This window comes from Dipodomys ordii, unplaced genomic scaffold (genome assembly GCF_000151885.1).
Source record: "Dipodomys ordii isolate 6190 unplaced genomic scaffold, Dord_2.0 Scaffold27, whole genome shotgun sequence".
NCBI lineage: Eukaryota > Metazoa > Chordata > Mammalia > Rodentia > Heteromyidae > Dipodomys > Dipodomys ordii.
In genome coordinates this window covers 14429368-14445045 of record NW_012267243.1, presented here as the reverse complement: position 1 = coordinate 14445045, position 15678 = coordinate 14429368, and the positions used below count along the sequence as shown (strand labels likewise).

At 41.3% G+C, this 15678-nt stretch overlaps 1 protein-coding gene across 1 annotated transcript in view; it reads left to right on the top strand.

The window, feature by feature from the left end:
• The first annotated feature begins 168 nt into the window (after nt 1–168).
• Nucleotides 169–15678, top strand: part of Prdm6 (PR domain containing 6) — a 95444-nt gene continuing 79934 nt past the window's right edge. The window contains exon 1 of the mRNA XM_013015638.1: nt 169–474. Coding sequence (XP_012871092.1) covers nt 175–474 — 300 coding nt within the window. The 5' untranslated portion in view covers nt 169–174. The remainder of the gene's footprint in view (nt 475–15678) is intronic.

Genomic DNA, 15678 nt, shown 5'->3' with positions numbered 1-15678 from the left:
TCCGTTGGGGTGTGTGTGTGGGAAGATCCCGGGGTTCTGACTCCGACCAGGCCGCGCCGACGCCGCGGGGCTCACCGCTCGCGGGAGGGGGGCTCCCCCAGGCCGTCCCTGCCCCAGAGGCCGGGTTAACGCTCTCCCTTCCCCCCTCCCCGCGTGTCCCCCGCAGGTTGCGACATGTGCGCGGACAACCGCCACGGCGAGTGCCCCATGCACGGCCCGCTGCACTCGCTGCGCCGGCTCGTGGGCACCAGCAGCGCCGCGGCCGCCGCGCCCCCGCCCGAGCTGCCCGAGTGGCTGCGGGACCTGCCGCGCGAGGTGTGCCTGTGCACCAGCACCGTGCCCGGCCTGGCCTACGGCATCTGCGCGGCGCAGAGGATCCAGCAGGGCACCTGGATCGGCCCCTTCCAGGGCGTGCTGCTGCCCCCGGACAAGGTGCAGGCCGGCGCCGTCAGGAACACACAGCACCTCTGGGAGGTAAGGACCTCGCCGGCCCTGTGGCCACCCGGGCCCGGGCTCACTGGAGCAGGGGCAGCGTTCCGGGGAACCTCCCTTGGCCTGGCCCCCGGGGCTGGGGGTGGTGGTGGTGGTGGGACTGGAGAGCAGATTTCCCCGGCTCTGGCCTGGCCTGTCAAGTATCCAGTCTGCAGCCCCCGAGGGGCCGGGTCTGTCCCCACTAGCCACAGCCCAGCCAGGCCTCCACAGCCACCGCAGTCCACCCCTGTCCACCCCTGTGCCTGCCCGGAGCGGTTACACCCGGGGTGTGGAGCCGAGGAGCCTGGGCCTGCGGTGTGATCCAGGCCTTCGGCCTTCGCAGGTGTTTTAACTTGGTACCTGGAGCAGGAAGGGACCCAAGCTTAGAGAGGGAGAGGCCGAGTCAGGCTGATTTTCCCAGCCGCAGGCATCTTTCTGAATGTGGAATGTGAGACAAAGGCATGGTTCACGATATTCAGTCGGCCCAAGCACTTTAAAAATCCGAAAAAGAAAAAGATCAAAACATGGGAAAACACAGAACTTTTGAATAACTCGGCACCGGTGACATTATTGAAAAATAACAGATCTGAAAAAAAGGCTAACCAGAGAGTTCTTGAGCTTCCTGTCTGATGAGTGAGGTCCACGCCCGAAGAGAGACACCAGTTTGGTCCACAGTCTAGCCTGGAGGGCTGTAGATGCTGTAATGTTAAGGAAGGTGTAAATCTGACCAAAGCCAGAATGAATGAAAGAATGAAGTAGAAATTGTCAGGGAAGGAAAGGGAGTTTCCCCGGACCTTAGGGGTCTGGCATCGGTTTCCTTGCCCGCCCTTCACACGAGCTCAGAGCTTGTCAACATGATTGTTTGCACTCTGAACTGTCCTGTTTGAGTTGTACTACGTAAAACTCTTGAGAGTCAACAACCCGCTCAAGTGTACGCTGAATTCCCTTCCGGCCAGAGGTGTAGTAGGCTCTGGAGATTCAACATGAGGGAGACACAGATCAGGGGTCTCCCTTCCTCCTGTGATTGTTGGTGGTTGAGGAGCTGAGGACTCTTGATGGAGGAGGAGAGAGCACCAGAATCCACAGCCAGGAAGCCCAAGGTGAAGATAGGACAGCCCATTGCGCACTGTTCCTGCGGGCATTCCTGGGGCCCTGTCCCAGGCTCCTATTTCATTTCACTCCTAAATTTTACTCACAGATTTAATTTCAGGAACGGCACAGGAGAAAAGTGACTTTATTTGCCATCCGTAGGTGTAGATGTTAGAGCTTTTGCCTAGGAAAGATGTCAAGTGGGGTCTAATGAAAGTATCTAGTTTGACACATATCCTAGTTGCTTTTTGTTTCTAATTCATTAGTTGGAACCTCCAAAGTTTATAAAACACTTCCAGATAATTTTCATGTTCCAGAGATGTTGTTAGGAACTTTAATATCATGTAAAGATCTACCAGTACTTTCCTGGGGGAAATTATCAAGCAGTTGTTCAAGTGGTCCAGATTGGTTCTGTGTGAAAGTGTTGAACTGAACACTTTGTTGATGCCCTGTGATGCTATTTTTAGGGTGCAGAGGACAAAATGTGAACAAAATCCCATAGTTCATGTTCTTTCCTAGAAGGTTTTGAATGGTTAGGATATTGACAGGGGGCCACTACGTATGCACACAGAAAATCAGTGTATATATATATATACACATATGTACACGTTTATACAGATATATGTATATATACATGTCATATATGTATATATACATATATCTGTATATACACACACACACACACATATATATCTGTATACTGAAAGCTATGGAACCTCTCTTTTATACCTTTACCTACACATAGTGAGGTCAAAATCTGAGGAGTAAAGACACGGGGGAATTTGCTCATTATTTACTCCTTTTCTGGCTATTGCTGTGGCTATACAGTAAGTTTTGCCTATTGTCTGGGATATATGAGTTGTATAAATCAGAGAACTACAGAGCTGGTCCTACATTGTAAAAAATACTTGCTCAGTGTCTGCTTGGATGAGCGCTAGGTCTTTAATTCAGGGCATCATTTATTTATTTTTATCTTCTGTAACAACAATTAGAATAGAATTCATTTGGGGCCATTCATTGGGGCCATTTCAGCCATGCAAAATTGTCTCTTGGGAGAGCATAAAAAAAGTGACTAGGGGTCAGGTAATTTCTTGCAAATGACTGTGTAAAAAAAACCACTTTAAAACACATTTTGATTTTTATTAGTATAATGGCTTTTAAGCTATGGAGTATGCATTTACTTTTATTTTAAGCATCGTGATTTATAAAACAAAACTACTTGAACTAAGTTACATTTATAACAGAAGATTCTAAAAGTTGAATTTCTCCTCTTCTTTTAGTCTTTCAAGCCTAAATTCTATTATGGAAAACTTTTAATCATTGTATTATTTATATTAGAAGGGATCAGTCATTGGAATCCAGTGTAAATACACTGTAAATCTATATGGGAAAGAGCTGGCAATGATTGTTTAATGACTCATGTAATAATTATCCACTTAACATATGTTCTTATTAGATATCTTCCAGAATATCAGAGTGACATAAAGCAGATTTTTTAAAAGAAAAATTAAAAGCAGTTGAATTATGGTGAATTCATTTGAAAAGCCAACTGTAATTGTGTCTCTTCCTCATGGTCTTTCAAGTCCTTTGCTGATGAAGAAATGTCTTTATATTTAAAGTTCAATAGTCAGGTCCCCATAGATCTTACCAGGGTTACTTATCTTTATTTCAGCACAATAAATGGATCACTAATCTTTTCCTGTCACTGTTTCCAGCAGATGATGGATTTCTGCTTCAGTTCTTAGTCCATTGTTTTTACTCTGGTTGTATTTTATTATAAACATGAAGGCTTATTACAGAAACAAACAGATTCACCTTACTCATTCCTTTTGTTTAATCATTAGAATACTGTTTTCTGTGTCAAAGAACGGTGTTTTAATATCTAGTATACATCAATACATAGTGTCTGGCTGGTTTTGCAAGCATGCCATTCTTTTTTCAGAAAGCGAGTATTTGGGGGGTAGGGCTTCCGTTCTTCAAGATTCAGCACTTTAAAGAAAGTGAAAGATCATTTCACTACTTTAAATATATTTTGAATCTTTTGGGCATTTATGGAAAAAAAATCTAAAGAGTTTTTCTCCCTCCTCCCACTTTAGCAATTATCCAAGGTAATTCTGTTTTCTAGTTTAAGAAGATGAGCAAACTAAAATCCAAATGAGTCATTTTGGAGGGTGTGTGTGTGGCAATTTATTTTAGAATCAGAATATTAATGTGTTTTTTAACAGCAATACTGTAAAACAAAAACATTACAGGTTACAGTAAAAACTTTTTAGTTCTATACATTTATGCAACAAGACTCAGTTGTATGATTCATTTCTAACTATTTGAATATTGGAAGAAAAAAGAAAACAGAATTTTTCTCAGCAGTTGGATCTTATTGATAAGAACAAGATATTTTTATCCTAATGTGCTTTCTAATAAAGAACTGAAAGGCACATTTGATTCCAACATTATGAAAATATTATCTCAGTTATTAATGTGTTCTTTTCCCCTTGAGATAAATTAATCTAGCTGTACATGTTTTCCCCTTCTGCTTAACATCAGTGTTTAATGTGACTAGACCTTAGGAATGTACATAGTGTGTATCTAAAATTCTACTGGAATAATATACAGGAGTTTAAAATAAAGTTATAATTTAAGATTGCCTAGAATTATACCGTTCAACTGGTGAAGTCTGGTTTGACAAGAAATGTTAGCAACAATGACAAAATAAATTGCGTTTGTTTTCAACCAAGGAAAAGATTCCACTAATTGAGATAATGTAGTTACTTGTTAGGATTATTGTCAAGGAACTAGAAAGATATTTAACTTTATAAGACCTGTCTTCTCTTTGCCTGAGTAAATTTGAATGTGTCAACCTAATTTGCACTAGGTGGGAACCTTCACTATTTTTTGTCAGAAAACCAATAGGGTAACATAATGTGGGCCTTTTTGTGGTTTGATTCTGTGCCATCATATTTTAGATTTAATAAGAGTTTCACTTTTAAGCAAATGGTCTATTTTTCATCATTACCATTTAGCTTAAGTCAAAAGATATTAATGAAAACCAATATTAAAAATATATTACCTACTGCTAAATGTTTATATTTGAAAGCCATCAGAAGTAATTGGTACTAGAAGGAAATAAATTGAGTTCATATTTTAAATGTGCTCTGTGTATGGTTTTATAAATGAGTTGATTCCACATATACCATACTGAACCCATTTGTATGTATTTAGATGTTTAAAATAATATTAAGTTACTATTTAAAATCAAATTAAAATGATTGAAAATTAGTTTAGTGGTAGCATTGTAACTATATACTCAATATTTTGCTTTGTAGACTTTGTCTCATTTGGGTCTAATTTATCAAGACACCAAAACCTAGAATGCGTGCGTGGCTGTCATAGTTATGCTGAAGGAAAAATTGTTTCCCAGCCACTTCTCATTTAATCTACAGCTCTGCCTGAAAGTTGATCTTTGAACAGGTCAATTTTATGAAATAAAAATAATTTCTCCTTAAACATAAGCCATGGCTGTGTTGCTCCCGCTTTAAATTATGCAGCGTAACAGCTGGTGCATCTCTCTGGCTTTGCCTCATTGAATTGGAAGATGTCTTTTATGGTGGTGCCCATTTGATAGAGTGTGACCATTTTGTAGTTTTACATAAACTCTAAAACCATCTGCTGCCTCTTGGAAGGGTTTCCAGCATTGTGTTAAAACCAAAACTTAGTGCTTGGAGTTGGCTTTGGAGAGATCTGTTGAAAGCCCTTGCCCCTTTGGATCAGGCTGCTTGTTGCGCCCTTGGTGATCTAAGTCCCCACATAACTTGGTTTTAAACACACACACACACACACACACACATACACACACACACACACACACACACACACACACTATCCCTGTAGAAATCTTTGTTAGTGAGGTTTAATCCTAACCTGTCTTTAACACTGATGTACCTTAGATGCAAGCATTTTATAAAGTCTGGTGTGTTTGGGACCAACAGGATTATTTTTTATTGGTGTGTGTGTGCGCGTATGTGTGCGTGTGTGTGCGTGTGTGTGTGTGTTTGTGTGCTGGTACTGGGGTTTGAACTCAGGGCCTGAGTGTTGTGCCTAAGGGTTTTGTTTTTTGTTTTTTTTTGCTCAAGGTTGGCACTCTACCACTTGAGACACACCTCTACTTCCAGCTTTCTACTGGTTAATTGGAGAAAAGAGTCTCATAGACTTTCCTGCCTAGGCTGGCTTGGAATTGTAATGGACAGTCCCCAGATCTCAGCCTCCTGAGTAGCTAGGATTTCAGGAGGGAGCCACTAGCCCAGCTCATTTGTTGATTTTTAAACTCATAACCTTTTGTCCATGTGAAGAAAAATCTGCCTGCCCACAGTCACTGCAGAAAGCGAGGGATGGAAATCCTGTTATGCCCTGAGAAGTGGCAGGAAAACCTTCTTATGTATGTGTGTGATAACACTGGTTAACGGAGAAAATCTGTGTTGTTTCTTTGGAATCAGCGTGGGAAGGTAATCTTAGGGATCAAAGTTGTGATTGAATATGAAAAATGGAGTCAGGTCTCTTCTTGGAGAAAGACTGGAGACACTGGCTGCGGGGCCGGGGGGGGGGTGATGAGGAAGGCTGCGTTAGAATGACTAGAGCCCACTTCCCTCTCTCTTTTCCTTTCTTGCTTTTTTAGACGCTTACATACTCCAGGATGACATGAATTCAGACATTCCTTGTGTATTTACACAAGAAATACAGATTCTGGTACAAGTACTTAGCATAAAAGCCAGAGAAACCAGAGCAGAATATGCCTTTCCCCGTAAGCATTTGCCACCTCCCTGAGATAAGTTGCAGAATTCCATTATCCAAATTGTTACACATGTGTGACAGAGGTTGACCTTTCGTCATGTCAATCCTTTCTGTGTAGGCCCCAGGCTCCAGCCTAATGGCTCAAACCCTGATTTACTCACTGTAATAAGGGCAGGAGGTCGAGCAATTGTCAGGCTGCCTGTTCCTACTCTTCTTGGAGCCTGGTTGAAGGCTGTTAACACAAAGCTTTTCAAAGTGAATTTACAACTAGCACCACTGACAGAGGCCAATCAGTGCACCATAAATGTCAGGTTAGTGAGATTGAGCAGTAAGTAAAATACTGACAGCACACTATTGGCTGGAATCAATTGGTCAAGGTTTAACTGCGAAGAACAATCTCTGTGTGGTGGGCTTGGGGACCGAGCTAATGTGCAGCCTGGGTGTCCAGGTGGACTCTGTGATTTACCTGGGCGTGGGAATGGAAGGTTTGGGACATCACACAATTTGCTTTAGCGCACCTCGTAGCGCCCGTGTTAAAGCCAGTCACTGCCAGGGAGTTCAGAGTGGCCAAGCATGCTGACTTAGGCTTTAGAGTTAAAAACAAGAAAAGAAAAAAAGGGGCCACAGCATTTAATAAAAAGGAGATCGAGGAAAACTGTCAGAATACGAGGCTGTCCCAATGAGGGGGTGCTTCTGCATTCCTGTTCATTGGCAAGGCATTTGTCTCCATCCCAAAACGAACAGGGTTTGCACAAAGATGCAGATACAAATCTGCTCGCACATTGGATCCTCCTGCAGCTCAGCACTGTGCAACTTTTCGTGGTCGTCACTAATGAGTGATTATGGGTTGAGGGTCTGAATATCCATGAGATGTGGTTTCCCAGCCGACACGATGTTTTTATCATTTTGTGTAATGACAGCCCAGACAACAATTCATTTAGCTCCGAGGGCATCAGCATTAAAGCGGAGGGATCCATTAAAGTGCTGTATGCAAGGATTTATAAATTAGGCAATTTTCTTGATTATTGCAATCATTTACAAAATTGATCGTTCCAGTGTGGTATAGACAGATTTCAGCAATGATCATTGACACAAGCACATTCACTGATATCTATAGCTATTGGTCACGCCCCCCTCCTCCCCCTTGGCTGTTCTAGCTCTCAAGGTCAGGCAGATGCTTATAGTGATGAAGTTCCATTTGTCTTCAGAAAAGATCCAGCTAGACCACGAGAGTAAGAACAGGTTGTCCTAAAGGCTGTAGCGTCACTTTTCAATTTGAATCTTAGTTTGGGAGAAGGTATCGATAATATGGTGCTTCCGGTCAGCAGCCCGGATTTTGATACAGTGACAGTTTAAAAGGAAATAACATTTTCAAATTGCAGCTGTAAAATCTTTGTGTGATTGAATATCTAAAAGTCAATAATGTGTTTTATTTGTTGGTCCTTCGAGTTCTAATTATCCAATAGATATATCGTAGACTCACTGGATTTTAGGTCAATTAATTCTGGAAGGCATAATGAAGACATTGTTACAAAGTGTGAAATGCTCAAAAGGATGCAGATTTTCCTATACAAGAAGACACACGCGCGTGCACACACACACATACACAACAAGTTCACTTGGTGCTTAGTCACTAACCACAAACCACAAAGTTGCCTTTATTCCTGAAATCACAGCCAGGGGTGTGCCAAATGTGTCCACAGGGCTCCATCCAGTGAAAGCTACCCGTGCGGTTTCTGCTTAGTACGAAATAACTGACTATAGAACATTTGTTTTTAATCATCATTTTGTTTTTAATCATCATTCCCCCCCTTTTGAAACTTCAACACAAACTGGAGCTCATAAAATAACAAACCTTTTGAGAATGCTTGGCAGTGTTGGTAGACAACAATAGCAACAAAAAGCCTGATATCTGTCCTGATTGTGAATGCACACTACTTGGATGTCAAAGCGCTTCTTTGATTGAAAGGGAAAATACTGCATTTCAGAAAGCCAAAGAACTTGGTGACACCTTGCATTTGTGTGGCTATTGGTGCCTACTAAGTCAGAATTATTATTATTCATTATTAACCAGAGCATTTTGCGGTGTGTGTATGTGTGTGTGTGTGTGTGTGTATACTGGGGCTTGAACTCAGGGCTCAGGTGTTTTCCTTTAGCTTCTTTGCTGAAGGCTAGCACTCTACCACTTGAGAGCCATAGTTCCACTTCTAGCTTTTTGGTGGTCAATTGGAGATAAGAGTCTCAGGGACTTCCCTGCCCAGGCTGTTTTTAAGCTGCAGTCCTCAGATTGCAGCCTACTGAGTAGCTAGGATTTCAGGCATGAGCCACTGGTGCCTAGCCGTGGTGTTTGTTGTTGTTGTTTATTTGTATGTATCCTAAGACATTAAAAACTATGTGGTAAGTTCTGTCTTGGGTGAACTGTATTATTGATGTCCCTTCCCTCCCGGAACTCCTGTATATTTCCTTACTAAGCCAAATACACAGCATGCAATTGTGAAATAAATGATACTGGATTAAACCCATTTTGTTAAAATGAACAGTGTTTTTCACTCTCTGTGATCATTTTAAATTAATGCTATCTCAGATAATGAAGTGTCTTCCATAGAAACATTTAGTGTAATCTAAATCCGTAGAACTTTCATAAGTGTTTTTTAATTGGAATCAAATTAAATGTAACCAAGTCATGTTTTCAGTGTCTTGTAAAGTGTTGTTAGCATACTTGGGAATATTAATGTTTATCACAAAAGTAACAGTACTAAATTTTCAAATCTCTCTTCCCATTACAAATAGTAGATAGCTCCTAAGTGTATGTACATTTTAGGTTAGAATACAGTGATTTTGGACTCTTTTGCTTTTGTCTCAAAATAATACTAGTATTGGTATTTAATATAAAATACCATACTTCATATCTTTCCTGAGGGAGTTAACACTTAATTCCAATTTATTGAGTATAACATTTGACCCAGATAATCTACAAAGTATACAATTTCAGGCTTTAAAATGGTAGAAATGGATTTCCATATTAAAAGTAACTAATGTAGATCATAAGGAATTGAATTTATGTGGAAGTATGCACCAGTGTTGATTTTCACAATGACCTTTTCAGCACAACTATGTAATTTATTTCATTGTATCACCATTTTGTTAAAAGATGTTTGCACGATTACCTTGATATGCAAAAACACATTTTAAAGCAGCGAGCAGTAGGAATGTTTTCAAGAGGTGTCCTGCAAATGTTTAAATTTGACTCACCCTGGAATAGATTTTTATTTTATGTCTAATCTCATTCTCCCCCCTCTACCCTTTCTTGGTGAGAAATGTAATTAACAGCCAGCAGACTCTATTGGTATTGTAGAAACACTTGTACTGATAATTTTCATATGCTTTACAGCACATGTCTTTAATAAAACCAGAGCCTTTCTCATGTCCATGAGGAGACAGTAATGACCCTCTAAAACGAAGGAGAAAAAGCTGTTTTCCTTTCTCTCTATAAAAGTTTTAACAAAAAAGGATAAAAAAATAGGTTGGAAGGCATTATTTATCTTGGTATGTATAAGACTTTACAGAAACTATTTAATTTCTTTGTATTCCTATTTCTCCACATATAAAATAGTAAAATAGTAAATAGTTCAATAAAGAGGAAATAGTATGACTTTTACATAACAAATGAGCGTTTTCCTCTTTTTTTTTAGTGCTAATAGTAAATATTGTTTCTAGTGAGTTTGGTATATAAATATGAAGACTTACCACTTATTTGCTGAAACAAAAGATTATACACACTAGACAATGACTCCTTTGGAGGTAATTACTACAGAATCAAGTTTAAATAATATTTCAATGCAAATTTACCAGCATGGCTCACAAATAAGAAAGATTCTGAGCTGTGGAGGTACTATACAATATGGAGATCTTCAAAATGGTGGGTGGCATTCTTTTTACATTTTAATTAAAAATGTTTTGAATTGACACAGTTATAGATACTTATTGGGTATTATAAGATAATTTGATATGTACACATACTGTTTCAGTCACATTAAATATAGCTAGTTCTTCATTTATCATTTCTTAGCATTAAAAACAGCCAATGCATTTCTAGCTTCTTGACTTATTTATATACTGTATATTATTATTGTTTATAGCCACTGAACAGTACCATAGAACACCAGAACTTGTTTCTCTTTAACTATGTATAACATTATCAGAAAAGGAAAGTCAACTTGGGGAAGGGATGTAGAGGTGGGGAGGGTGTTGAACTCAGGGCTGCATGCTTGCATGGCTGGTTCTGTACCACACCTGCATGTCTCCATTGCTTTAAGCTATGGTTATTTTTGGGACAGTATCTAGGTGTGTGTGTGTGTGTGTGTGTGCTGGTACTGGAATTGAACCCAGGGCCTGGGTGCTGTCCCTTAGCTGTTTTGCTTAAGGCTGTCACTGTACCACTTGAGTCAAAGTGCCACTTCAGGCTTTTTGCTGGTTAATTGGAGATAATAGTCTCACAGACTCTACTGCTTAGGATGGCTTCAAACCGCTATCCTCAGATCTCAGCCTTACTGAGTAGCTAGGATTGCAGATGTGAGCCACTGGCATCCCACTGTTTTGTGTTTTGCCCAGTCTGGCATAGGCCATGAGCCTGCCATTGGTAGGATGACAGCTACATACCACTGCATCTAGCCACCGGTTGAGAATGGGGTCGCGTGAGCACTTTCTCTGTGCTGGCCTTGAACCATTATCTAGATCTCTACTTTCTGAGTAGCTAGAATTGCAAGTGTGAGCCATTGGTTCCTGGCTTATTTTAAAACTATGTATTTTGTTTTCAGTGAAGCATGGTGGCACATTCCTGTAATCTCAGCCTTCAGGAGGCTGAGACAGGAATATTATAAATTCAAGATTAGCCTGGGCTGGCCGCTAGTGGCTCATGCCTGCAATCCTTGCTACTTAGGAGGCTGAGATCGGAGGATCACAGTTCAAAGCCAGCTCATGCAGGAAAGTCTGTGAAACTCTTACCTCCAGTTAATCAGCAAAAAGCCAGAAGTAGAGCTGTGGCTTCAAGTGGTAGAGTGTTAGCTTTGGGCAAAAGTGCTCAGAGACAGCACCCAGGCCCTGATTTCAAACCCCACAACCAACGAAACCCCCAAAATGATTAGCCTGGGTTACATAGCGAGTCAGCTGGAGTTGTAGAAAGCCCTCCTCCCTCCGAAAAAGAGCAAACAAAAAAATCACTATTTTTCAGGGAGCATAATAGGAATTACTTAATTATAATATTAACAATAGCTTAACTTCAGTAATATTGGGCATGTAAAGAACATTTCTTTCCTGGATGTACATGATTTCAGTAAGAATACCAACTCACAGTCTTTACAACAAAGCACTGGTTTGCAATGTGAAAAGGTAAAGGTGGTTCCAAAACAGAAAGGCCTCCTGAGCCCGGGTCTCAAATCAGGAGCAGTTCAGTGAGGTGTTCTGACACTGGGTCCTGGACTCTGTGTAGAAAAACATCTCATTGTCAACATATTGTGACTTGTCAAAAAATACTAAGTGACAAAGCAACACAACTGCACAATTCCTCCATCCATAAAAATGCGTGCGTAGCTATGAACTGCTAAATACACATTCAGAGTGCTGGCTCTCTGAAAAGCAAGAATCCCACAAACTTCATAGACCAAGATAATGACAATTTGCCTTGTAAAGGTTAAAATGTGTTTGTGGCTTTAAGTATCACTACCCTGCAATACTGTGGAATTTGTGATATTTATGTAATCACTTAATTTCAATAAAAATTATTTTTTAAAAAAGAAAGAAAGACCACCATGGACAATGCCAAGGAAGAGAACAACAGGCCGAATGACAGGGAAACAATGAGGTTCGTATCTCCAATTCTCCATTACATACAGAAAAGAGTTTACGTTCCTCTCTGGTCCATAAGGATAAACCCAAACCAATAAGCTACTCAGAGATGCTGATTGTATTAAACAAAGCCTTTTACACTTGGGTTGTAAGGATAAAGGGAACTACTTGGTGACACAGGAAGTTTAGGCTGAAAAAAAGAAGTGACCTCTGTGGTTTGATTTAAATCTTTCACTTTTGAATAGTGACAAAGAAATCTGTGGGAACTGCCTACCTGCAGCCAAGTGTTACCATGTGTGAAGGCAGGAAAGTTGTTAAAGCCTATGTATATACTTTTCTTTTTAAAGCCAGAATTCCAAGTGACAGACTGCAGTAGATATTACATGAAAGAATAGGCACAAATGCCAACCACCATATAAAGGATAAAACCTAAGACTAACATTTAAGTCTTTCAATTATATGTATATTCACATTAATCATTTTGATTGCAGTACCTGGATCCTTTTATTTGATGGCAAAGAATCAAAACAGATCTCAACCAACCCCTTACCTCTGCCTCATCTAAGTAGTTGAGTAGTGTCTGTGTTTTATGGCCTGCATGTCAGCTCTGGATATAGCCACCCAAGCTTTGGCAAAGCTTTAAGCAAAAAGTAAACATTGAAGAATAATGACCTATACAATGCATAGAATTTCAGATTTGCAAGATGAAAATGGTACAGAAGAATCAGACAAGACTTCACACACCCGGAAAATATGCCTGAAAGTGTTTATGAGGATAAATTTTAGTGAAAATTTTTAGTAAAGAGGATATTTTTTTATTGTGAAAATACTGTACAGAAGGGTTACAATTACATGGGCAAGATAATGAGTACATTTCTTATCAAGCATTGCAGCCTCCTCCTTTGCTTCCCCTTCCCATCCCATCCTCTCCCCATCCCCCACCCAACCCTCCCCCCCACCAAAGTTGTAAAGTTCGTTTTTGACATAACAACTTGTACGTCTCATTGTTGCAATGGATCCACCTGTATCCCTATTTAAACGATTTGTTTTTTTTTTCCCTTCCCTCCACAAATTATACGGACATCAAATACAGTGAAAGCAGGGGTTATACTGTGGGGGAGGGACATACAAAGCAATAAAGAAATAATCTTATAAATGTGTTAGAAACAATCGCATGAAAGAAAAAAAACATTTGAATACATATCTTAGGGTTCATTTCCCTAAAACATCAACTTATTTGACCTTTTCTTTTTTCTTTTTTAATTTTTTTTTGGGGTCTGGTCATGGGGCCTGAACTCTGGGCCTGGGCGCTGTCCCTCAGCTCTTCAGCTCAAGGTTAGCGCTCTACCACTTGAGCCACAGCGCCACTTCCAGCTTTTTTCTTTTTTCTTTTTCCTTATGTGGTGCTGAGGAACCGAACCCAGGGCCTCATGCATGCAAGGCAAGCGCTCTACCACTGAGCCACCTTCCCAGCCCCTTATCTGACCTTCTCTGCTAGTTACTGCAAATAAGGGAAACCATGGGACCTATGTTTCTTTGGGCCTGGCTTACTTCACTTAATATAATTTTTTCCAAGCCTTTCCATTTCCTAACAAATGGGGCAATGTCATTCTTTCTGATGGAGGCAAGAGGATACATTTTATGTTAAGTGATTATAGAAATTTTAAGAGAATCCATCTTTCCATGCTCTTCCTCTCCCTCAGTAGTTTTCCAATGCTGATATAAGAATCTCCAGCAACAAGAGGTCATGTTCCTAAAATCTGGGGACTTAACTCAAATGCTTTTGATTCTGGAGTTCTGGGTTAGAGTCTGGCAATCTGCTTTTCTTAACAAATTCCTTAGGCGATTCTGGAACTGCCTGTAAAACGCAATAGGCTAGGCCCTTGTCTGTCCTTATACCTGGTAGTTGTCTCCTCCCTGTCTTTGCCACTGTTTTTGTTTTTTGTTTTTGTTTTTTGTTGTTTTTGTTTTACCAGTTATAAGGCTTGATCTCAGACTCCAGGTACTGTTTCTGAGTTTTTTGTTTTTTTGTTTTCAGTTTAAGGCTAGGGCTCTATCACTTGAGCCAGAGCTCCACTTCTGGCTTTTTGGTGCTTACTTGGAGGTAAGAATCTCATGAACTTTCCTTCCTCGGTTAGCAGGCTTTGAGCCTTGATCCTCAGATCTCAGCCTCCTGAGTAGCTAGGATTACAGGCATGAGCCACTAGCATAGGGCTCCTTTGCTATCTTGATCTCACCTGGCCTTTCTTCTTCTGTGTCCTTCCTGGTCTCTTCCTGATCTTGGGTAAATTCTAGGCATAATTTTACTTCATCCCCACTATACTTTTGTTGTTGTTGTTTACCACATTCTCCTACCCCTCAGATGTAGATAGATGATAGATAGGTAGGTGTATAGATGGAGAGATGATCAAGAGAGAGGAAAATGGTATCACTATTAAAGAATTATGAACAGATAGCTAAAGGAGTCAGGGCTGCGTTCTCTCTCTCCCTGGGCCTGAGCTATGTGATTGCTTGCAGGGTACCCTAAGTCCGTGAATTCTCACCAGCCACACGGTCCTTCCCATGTCTCCTGCCAGCCTCTCTGTGCAGCCTGTGTCCTGTGGAGCGGCATATGCTCCTGACACTTGGCGCTCGAGCTCTGTGAACTTTCTATATGCCAGCAGTATTAACTGGTGGATCACATTCCCACGCGGCTTCCTGCCGCCGCCTGTGACTGGAGGAAGTCTGGGCGTGCACGGGCTCCTCCTCTGCTCTTCGCACGCGTGGGGAGCTCACTTGTTCTTGTGGTCCCGGTTGTTGCTTCTGAGCAGTGTGGCCTGACTCAGTTTCCTACGTGGACCTCTCGAGCCCAGTTTTCTCAGTTATCTGATGGGACATTCCCATGCGAATGTGCCGGTGTTTCAAGTTGAGTAGACTAACTGACCACGCCCCGTAGCTCCCCACGTAGGTATCTCCTTATCTTTATCTTTTAGTTTTTGGGGACGATGAGTTCAACATTTTGGAGACAGCATAGTGGCTTAAAAAATAGTTATATTTGGGCTGAGTATCTAAGGAAGGAAGGTGCTTAATGCATGATCTGATGGCTAACACGTGATTTGAGACCATGGGCAGGCACATTAAGAGCCCCGTGGTCCCTACCTTAACGCATGCTGCCCGTAGCTAAGGGCAGAGAGACTGTCAGGTGAAGGTTACGGGTAGCAAAGGTCGGAATTCCCCAGCGTCCTGGCAGCTAACCAGTCTGCTGTCTGCTGTCTGTCCACTCTCTGACCCTTTACTCACACGGTGACGTCTCAGGACTTGGGCGCTGTCCCTGAGCCTTTGTGCTCTACAGCTCTGCCTCTGGATTTTTGGCAATTAATTGGAGATAAGAGTCTCAAGGACTTTTCTGCCCTGCCTTGCTTTGAACTGCGGTCTTAACATCTCAGCTCCTGAGTAGCTAAGATTACAGACATGAGCTACTGGCATCCAGATAAATGATGTTTCTCTAGA